Source organism: Pygocentrus nattereri, chromosome 19, assembly GCF_015220715.1.
Source record: "Pygocentrus nattereri isolate fPygNat1 chromosome 19, fPygNat1.pri, whole genome shotgun sequence".
Classification (NCBI taxonomy): Eukaryota; Metazoa; Chordata; class Actinopteri; order Characiformes; family Serrasalmidae; genus Pygocentrus; species Pygocentrus nattereri.
The window spans coordinates 27,588,099-27,598,098 of NC_051229.1; the positions used below are offsets into that span (position 1 = coordinate 27,588,099).

General features: G+C 41.8%; 1 protein-coding gene across 2 annotated transcripts in view; it reads left to right on the top strand.

The window, feature by feature from the left end:
* mre11a (MRE11 homolog A, double strand break repair nuclease) overlaps nucleotides 1-10,000 on the top strand; it is a 106,433-nt gene that overhangs the window by 81,656 nt on the left and 14,777 nt on the right. For both annotated transcript variants that reach the window (XM_037530938.1, XM_037530939.1), the window contains 2 exons: nucleotides 311-509; nucleotides 9,049-9,129. In XM_037530938.1, the coding sequence (XP_037386835.1) occupies nucleotides 311-509; nucleotides 9,049-9,129 (280 nt within the window). The remainder of the gene's footprint in view (nucleotides 1-310; nucleotides 510-9,048; nucleotides 9,130-10,000) is intronic.

A 10,000-nucleotide genomic window follows, 5' to 3' on the forward strand; every position in this document is an offset into this window, starting at 1 on the left:
TCAGATTTTGTGCCTTTTACATCAATGAAACCCCAAATGCAAACCCCAGTTACTTCAACCAGACCTACGTGTTCACAGCAGTTTAATGTGTTCAGAATTAAGGGAGCATGGAACACCTGCAGAATCAGTCGTCTGTCGGTCATTTGTGTCTATACTAATGGTCAGCTGAAATTACTGTTCAATATAAAATTTGCTAAGTCTCTTTTCTCTGGTTTTACTACAAAGACAGAAAATTGTGCGAAAACGTGCAGAAACAAATCTGCGCTTCTCATTATACTCTCCACTGAGTACACTGATATGTTTTGTTTAGGCTATCAGTCGGGCGAAAGCCCACAGAGGCCGAGGCGATTCTGTCAGAGACGATGCTGACCTGTCTGATGAGCTACCTGACATCACTATGGAGTCAGATGAAGATTCAGCCCCTGCGCCGTCAGGTCGAGGAAGAGGTCGAGGGGCCAGAGGCCGAGGGGGAAGAGGCCAGAGCACTACAGCAAGAGGAAGAGCAAGAGGTACACAAGCTCACACTGCTTGTTAAAAGTTTGGGGACATCAAGCTTTTTACAATGTTCTGATGCAAATTTTTCAGTTTGCAGAAACGCAACAAATTAAAGACAAGCAGTCACGTAAATATTTGTGCAAGTACTGGATTAGCTTAGAAATAGTGCTAGAGCCCATGCAACTCAAACCTTTTAGATGTTTAAACCATCATCAATAGTTTTAATGGATTGAATGGTGAGAAAATTCAAGTGTGAAAACAAGGCAAAGTGTCTCTAAACGTTTAAGGACACACACCAGAAGTCTTGTGTCACTTCTGGTCTCACACACCTGACTTGCCTCTTCAGCTTAACCCTCTGTTGTCTGAGGGCATTTTCTTGATTTTTGCATATATTTTTTTAATTCTCCTTTAACGGCTCTTGAGTATGACATGATACCCACATGTTACACATTAAAGTGTTCAGAACAATCTCAGCTCTCTCTGTAATGAGGCCCTTTTGACCTGGAGCACCTTTTGACCTTTGGCTCCTGAAATGGTACCGGATTCTTTGTGGAAACGTGCCTACTATCCTGGAACACTTCACTTCTTCAAAATTTTTTAGAAGTGTGTCTGCAATTCCAAAATGCTTGGTTCTTGAAAGAGTTCAGAGACATCATAGGAACACATCAATGGTTCTAGAACACATTATTTCCACAAAGGTTTATAGAAACATGTCTATAAATCCAGTTCCTCAGAAGTTCAGAAACTTTGGTGGAAATGCGCCTTTTTATCTGCTTAAAAACAGTTTTACTCCTTATATATAACATAGGGGACAAACCTCAGTGGCACATTTAAAGCCAGACCTCACAATTTTAAGCCAAAATGTGTGTACCCTACTTGAAGTGAAAGCTGTAGAAGACATTTTTGGAAACAGCTCTAATGTTTCACTCGTTCTTAAATGTCAGGTTTTACCGCTGTGAAGTAGCCAAGCCTGACTGCAGGTGATTAGCAGGAGTGGGAGGCTTTCAGAGTGTGGCTTACAAACAGCAGTGGCAAAGTGCTTCTTGAGACTTCTTCGTATTTTTAATCTCCATTTTACAGACAAGGAAGAGAATCTTAAAGCGGGCACTGTGGACAGGAAAGAAGGGTGTGAGGCTATGTCACTGTACCTTTACCAGTAGGCCTGCAAACTTCAATATGGCAGTAATATTGCTCGAGAAGATATTTACAATATACAGCACAGTAGGTTTCTGTAACTTATGTTGATCATCTGAGGTTTGGTTAGGATGTTCCCAGGTCACAAAACAGCATTTGGCACCAATTTGTCTCATTTGCATAATGCAGTTTTCTGCGTAATCAGCATTGCAAAGGTCGGTATTGCAGTATGACACATCACAACAGTCAATAAACAATATTTTGCTCAGTCCTGTTTAGCAATTGAGAAAAACAGTGTTTGCAATATTGTTGATATTTAATTCTAGATCTCTCTAAAAGGTTCCTTGATGTTCTTACGATGGTTCCTATCCTTTGGTGGAAACCAGTGAGGATACATGAAGCAAGAACCACCATGTCAGAATATTTCTGGCAATGCAGCATGTAGTTTTGACAAGAGGAGAGCAGGCGCTGTGGACAGGAAAGAAGAGTGTGAGGCTGTGACACTGTCACTTTACCTGTAGGCCTGCAAACACAACCTAGCACATCACAACGGTCAATAGTTAATAGGTCAACCAGTCAAGCTTCCCTCCTTAAGCAGACAACAGAGGCTTGAGCCCTGTTCACAGAAGTGTGAAATTCTGCTTTTGTTACCAAACTTTAGCAGAACATTGCTCAGTTCACCCCACTTCCTCCAGAGGCTTGTCTTCTTCCCACAGTGCATCTTGGTGCCATCACTTCACCAAGTAAACAGTGCACCTGGCTGTCCACGTGATGTAAAAGAAAACGGGATTCATCGAGCCAGGCGTGTTGCTTCAAGGTCCAGTTCCAATGCCCGTTCATCCAATGTAGGCACTTTTGCCTGTATACAGGGGTCAGTAAGGGCGCTCTAACTGGTCTGTGCAGGCCTGATAGTTTTCAGGCGCCACGCCGTAATTCCGGCGTACCGACGTGTCTGCGAGAAAAAAAAAAGGTTCGCCTAGTGCAGGGGTCGGCAACCTTTTTGACTCAGAGAGCCATAAAAGCAAAATAATTGGAAAATGTATTTCAGTGAGAGCCACATAATATATTAAAACGACGACATCTCACTCTAGCGACCGGGTGGGGGGTGACGACGCCGACATGTCAGTCAAGCGAACCGAAACTAAATACCGGACGTTTGTGATATTCCGCCCGAACATTTTTTTAAGTCTCAAAGATAATAGACGTTAATTAAATTAATTATTTTCAAAAGCTGAGCCGCATCAGAGGCTCCCAAGCCGCGGGTTGCCGACCCCTGGCCTCGTGATCTGACCATAGGATCTGACACTTCTCTTGATCTGACATGCGCTGACATGCGCAGGTTTCACTGTAACCAACACCAAGGCTGAGCCTACTAGCCATTAAGCCAGTCAGAAACGGGGGGGCGGGACTTGCTTTGACCAAACAAATTGATAGATTCAGTAGGAAATCCCGGGAAATACACGTGCAATTTTTTTTTCCACTGTCAACGCGAAACGTATAAACTCAGCCATGGAACACAACTATATTAAGCCTATATTAAGCCTATATTAAGGGGAAAATGGAACTGAATAGTAATTTTAGGGCTGTAGTAATATTTATGAGTTTGTTGCACTGTAACTGTTTCAAAATATTTAAAATAAATGGTGCATAGTTTGCTATTATATTTTTAAAAGAAATGAGTGTTTCCTTGTTCATGTCATTTAGTCAATGGTTAGGCTACTAATCAATTCCTAGTTTACTTTGGAGTATTGTTATTGCCACCTGCTGAGCGTTCTTGGTATGGCTGTAGTATCTGTAGTCTCCTATGCTATAGAAGCAATAAGGTATGTGACTAGTTAAAAACAGGTATGGATTCCTGAACAGGCCTGCTAGTCCCAAGAGTTCTGGTAATCTGCACAAGCTTCTGAAATATAGGCTTATATTGGGTTTGTTTATCTCATGTCTGAATGTTGTTCATGTATTTCAACAAAATTCAACACAATCTATCATTGAAGGAACTAATTCAAAAGCAAAAACTCTTTGACAGTAATGAAGATCAGGGTTATACATAGACGTATATCTGCGCCCAGGGGCCAACAAGTTATGTGTTGTGTCGCATACATAGCACCCCCACCCTGCTCACCTCCCGAGCAGAGAAAAAAAGTTCAGGCTCAGGAATTTTTCCCACTATCACCCCTGTCTGTGGCTACACAACCCCATACACAGCAGGGTGTGATGCAATGTGTGTGACTCTTTCCTTCTGTAACCATCATTTATTTATTTATTTTTGCGACTTGTGCCATATTAGCCCAGACCAGACAGAATCTTCATTGCCCTTATTGATGAGCCTCAGGCACCCAACAACATGCCACTGGTCTGTGGTTTATTCCTCCTCGGATCACTTTTGGGAGGTACTCGTACTTTCAGGAGCACCCACAAATGTTGACATCTTGAAGATGCTCCAATCCCGATGTCTGACCATAACTATTAGACCCTTGTCAAATTCACTCAAGCTTTCACGCCCACTCATTTCTCCTGCAGCTGCAAGAACTGACCATCTAATATATCTCAGACCTTGATGTGTGCCAGTTCACAGATAATATGGCCAGTAGCCTAGCGGTAGGAGAGGTGAGCCATCAACTGGAAGGCTGTGGGTTCAATTCCCATGACTGACTAGGTATTCCTGGTCCTTAGGTAAATCACTAAACCCCCCACTCGCCCAGGTGCTGCTGCTCTGCTGGTGACATTGTTCTACTCCCAGATCGGGTATAGTTAAGCAGTAAAATCAATTTCCCTTTTAGGACCAATACATAACATAATCAATGTTATCCACTTCATCTGTCATAATGTTTTGGCTCAACTGTGCATATACTTAAACACACAACAGTGATAAAACTGTGATAACAGGTTAGGTAATTATGATAAAAAAATATATCATCACTTGCCTACGGATTTTATTCTTTATATGTTTCTTTCCATGTCAAACAAACAGAACTATATGCACAAGGAAGTATTCCATAAAAGTCACAGGAAGAAGTTTGTTATGGTGGGACTGAAACCTTTCTCCTAAGGACATTTGCCTACATGTTTTGTCACCTTGTTGTGCAGTTTGATAGCCTGACCATTAAAAATCTGCACTTTTGACAGAATTTCAATGTTTGTTTGAATAACTTATACATCACAAATAATTAAATAAAGTGTAATAAGAGCCGTTTCAAGAGGTACACACTGTGGGGGAGCATTTATGATGCTTGAGATTTTCATTGTTATTTGATTTTCGAGTCATGTACATCTGAGTGTGTCCTGCTGTGAGCAGCACTGAGTCAGACCGATATGATTGAAGGAAACTTCAGAAAACTTTGGTGGACTGGAGGTTAGGGAACTGGCCCTGTGACCGGAAGGTGGCCAGTTCTGTCCCCCGTGCCGACAACACATGATGGAGGTGTCCTTGGAGGTGAGAAAGACACCTAACCCCTAATTGCTCCCCGGGTGCCGTGGATAGGGCTCCCAGGGTGTGCTCACTGCCCCCTAGTGTGTGTGTATTCACTAGTGTGTATGTGGTGTTTGACGTCACGGATGGGTTAAATGCGAAGGTGGAATTTCCCCATTTGTGGGATTAAAAAAGTATCACTTAACTTAAAAGAAATCAAGCTAAATTGATGATGGAAGGTATGTTTGGTTGTTCCACCTTTCTTGCATAAAAATGCATTATTAAAAGCCTCAATTTGAGAGTGAGCCCTTAATAAGGACCCCAATGACCACTAAAGTAGGGAATGGGTAGCTTCATAGTGTGACGTAGAGTCGCTCAGAAGGCTGGCCTTGGAAGCTTCATAGTGTGACGTAGAGTCGCTCAGGAGGCTGGCCTTGGAAGCTTCATAGTGTGACGTAGAGTCGCTCAGAAGGCTGGCCTTGGAAGCTTCATAGTGTGACGTAGAGTCGCTCAGGAGGCTGGCCTTGGAAGCTTCATAGTGTGACGTAAAGTCACTCAGAAGGCTGGCCTTGGAAGCTTCATAGTGTGATGTAGAGTCGCTCAGGTGGCCGGCCTAGGAAGCTTCATAGTGTTGTGTAGAGTTACTGAGGCAGTCGGCCTCATAGCTGCAATGGGACAGCCAGGCCAGAAAGTCTCATCATACACAAACAAAACCATTTGCTAATAATATCTTTCACCATCAGGCTGCCACCATCATGTTTGACTTATTCTTATTGTGGAATGCTGTTAGCTTTATGCCAGATGTAACAGGAACCATGTATTCCGAAAAGTTTCACTTTTGACTCACCTGTCCACAGAGTATTGGAGTTCGGGTCATCAAGGTGATTTTTGGCGAATAGGGTGCACTTTAATGTTTCTCCCTGGGACACCACTTTTGCTCAATCTTTTTTCTAATAGTGGAATCATGAACACTGACCTTATCTGTGGTGAGCAAGGGCTGCGGTTCCTTTGGTGTCTCTGGGCTCTTTTGTGGCTTCCTGGATGCATCTTCACTGTGTTCTTGGAGGAATTTTAGTACGCCGGCTACTTCTGGAAAGATTCATCACATTTCCTAGTTTTCAACATTTGGAGATAATGGCTCCCACTGGGTTTCTTGTCCCAATGCCAAACAGATGGCTATGTGACACTTTGCAGAAGTAGAGTTTGATTTGCTGTGGTTAATTACTGTTTTCACACAGAGCCAGTTAGTATTGGATCATTTGAAAACTGTATTTTATGTTTACTCATCTTTGTTTTATATTATCTTTGTTTACTCATCTTTGTTTTATATTAAATTATGTTTGAAGATCCAAAACCATTAGGGGTGAAAAATATGCAAAAATAGATGAAATCAGAAGAAATTACATCTTCTCCCAGGCTTGGTTTCAGTTTAGATGTTGCAAGAGATTAACCAAGCTTTGTTAACTCATTTGATGATTTCCCTTTCTGGGATGCCTTTCATGATGTGTTTTCACACTATTGACTTTAGTGATTTCAGAATGAGTGGCGTTCATTTCTAGCAGTATATGAAGGCAATAATCTGTAGAGCTTCGTTTCATTAACTGCTGGATCTCCTGTGATTTGACCTCCTCTCCAGTTACCGTCAAGAGGTACTGAGGGTACGTCAGAGATGGGCTTGTCTGGTCTTGAGGAAAAGACAAAGAAGCATTTTTACCCCTGTGCATCAACAACTCTACTATCTGATAGAACTGTATAATCACATAGCTGTTCAGTGATCCGAGGGAGCTGTGACTTTCATTACGATATTCTAGTCCAGTGTTTACTTCATGAGCACTGTTATTAGCCAGGAGAGGCCTGCAGATCTCTAGACGTTTCGCTGGAGTGGTTTGTGATTATTAGTGTCCAAAAACTTAAAAAATTGTTTTACAGCCTCTTCCAGTTTGATGAGCATGAACTTTTTCTTCTGAAATCTCCTTGACCGTGTGTTTGCACTCGGACAGTGGATCACCCTCACTCACACCTTACTGACTGTCTTTACACGCACAGAGTGTTGCCGATCCGATTGAACCCATTCTGATTATAGATTCAGACTGAGGTGTTTATATTCTCACTCTACTCAACAACCTGGTGGAAAATCTCTATTTACATGCTCACTACAAGTAATTCGATCCAAAATAATGCACATGTGTAGAGAACCACTCCGTGTAGACGTTACCATGACAACCAGCATTATGTGAGTCCAGTCAGAGTGAGATGAGCAGCAGTGAGCAGTGATTGTGTTTTTAACTGCTTTAAAATGACGTCAGACTCAGGAAAACGTCCTTCACATGTCCTTATTAAAGAAGGCCGAGAGGAAGACTTCGTGTTCTGAGACACATAAGCTGGACGTCCGTCCCACCGCCGTCTTTTAAAGATCAGAGCATGAACTTTGTCTCCTCTGCAGACCAGTTTCTGCTCCGATGTGTTGAACAGTGTAAACTTTAAACACATAAACTAAATTTGATGTCATATTTATTCTAAAGGTGGGTTTTTGCAGGGTAGGTCATTCAGAACGTTGATTAATCAAGGCAGCAGCTCCAGTAAAGAAGCCGTTCCTGTTAAAGTACTTAGTTCTGCATGACAGGGTCAGAAGCCGATGTTCTGAGGCCAAATTTCTTGCATGTTTCTTAATCCCTGAAGTTGTGCGAGTTTGTGATAGAGGCCAAATGGCATCCAGTCACCTGCCCTTTGATTTGGCAGTCTATTATAGTTTGACCTTGACATATGCAGACAGGCACCCATAACAGTCCGTGAAAGAGAGCATGAGGATAAAACTGCACTAACAAGGGTTTTATGACCTTGAGTTTCTTTGGATGACAGAGGAGGAACAGTCTTTTGCAGTGATGTCTGGTCCCATTTGAGCTTGTTAGTGATAGTGGTGCCCAAACACATGAAGGAGTCAACCGCAGACCCTGCTCCATTAGCCATTACTGAAAAGAGGAGCTAGTGGTGATGGAGCCGCTGCAGACATTTATGAACATTGAAGTGTTTTTGCAGTGTATTGCTAGGGATCTAAACCACAGGGATGTTCACAACTTCTCTCAAGTCAAGAACCATATCCGTAGCTCCCAAAAACTGGCAGTCCACTGGACCTGCAGAGTACATTGTTACCAGACCAGTCAATGAAACTGAGAGCGTGAAAGATGAAAATACAGCAAGTAAACAAAGAAAAATGGTGAAAAGTCTTTCGCATGTGAAGTGAAGCTTTTTTAATGAGCTGAGTTTAAGGCACAATTGAGTTTATATACCGAACACATTTTTAAATCTATGAGTCTCACTTAAACATGTTTACCTGCTGCTTCATTACTGATTCAGCACAGATGGGAGAGAAAACAGCAGCAGCAGCTCCACGTTTGTTTGTTTGGGTCTCCTATTAATGGGAGAACTCAAAAGTTAAGTGACTTCTGTTTGGTTCAGCAACAACTTAAAAAATTGAATAGCGTGTGATCCCCAATATTTAATGACGTCACATTTTGGAGGTAAAGTCACGTTAATTTAGCAGTGGTTATTTGTAACGGTAACGGTAAAAGATAAAGCCGTAACTGATCCAGCAAAGGCAGTAAAACATGTTTTTTATATCTTTTTTTTTATTATCTGATTTTAAAGCATATTAACTGATAAATTTGAGTCTGTTGCCTTGATTTTATTTGATTTGTTGCTGTAGTGATAAAAGAAAGCTCAAATCTAAAAAACTAAGATTTTCACCAGCTTTGTGAAGGACACAAAGAATTCAGGCTGTTCAAAGAGCAAACCCCGTATTAAAATTCCCAGTAATGTTACTGGTGAGTCTGTAAGGCTCTCCAACTGAAACATGCTGATAGGGAGGCTCTCCAAGCTTGTTGGTAGATGGTATTCTTTTGAAGTGGTAAACCTTGATAGCACTGAAAAACTCGACAGACCCAATCTTGTCAGTACTGTGAATTACCTTCATTTTCAAATTTGAGTCTTTCTTTCTGTTTTTAACCCTCTAGGTGCTGGTTCCCAGTCAGGACGAGGAGGAAGAGGACAGAAAACTTTATCAAGTCCTGTTAAAACCAAGTCCATAATGGAGGGTGAGTAACACCGATAATTTGATGCAGAAGTGTAAAAGCATTGCTGCATGGTGATACGCTGATCTAACAGTGACTCTTCAACGGTTTTCAATTGGTTTTGGAATGTTTGAATGGATTATTATTAGTTAGATGTGGTACGTGGCAAATTGACACTGCTGTATGTGTAGAGTCCCTGAGCTGGAGTCCTAAAGCTACGTTCAGATGGTGTAATAAATCACTGCGGATAATAACGTCTGCTATACAACTCAGTATAAACATTGAAAATAAATACATGGCTCTGTATTTCATTCTAGTCGCATTTGTGTGTTTACTACGTCCTCAGAATCGGTTCTGAGTTGTACTGAAGTAACTGACTGAAATCAATATTTCATAATACACATTGATTGTCTTTCATTTTTTACAGTCCTTCATGGATACCACTGACCCGACGTGGGCATCTCTCACAGTAAATTGGGGTGGGGGGTGGGGGGTGGGGGTCAGGGCTTTGAGAAAGCCGCCCTCACCCTATGAAGGAACACTCATGCTTTTATACTATATATAATGCTTTTATACTATATACAACATTTTACATTTAGCAATTGTACTTTAGCAATAAATTCAACCTTGCAGTGTAATTGGCTGAGAGACGTTCTCCCGATAACGGCGACTCTTCTGATATCGCTTTAAAATGTGTTCCATTTAAACGTGCAGCGGGTTCTCCCCGGCTATTGGCTGATAGCTTCGGAACTTGTTTACATTTTGATCTTGACGAGAAGACGGACATTTCCTGAATAGACATCCGGGAGCGTTTGTGTTGCAATACTTTGTTTCTTTTCTCTCCCACCCTCTCTCTCTCTCTCTCTCTCTCTCTCTCTCTCTCCATCTCTCTCTC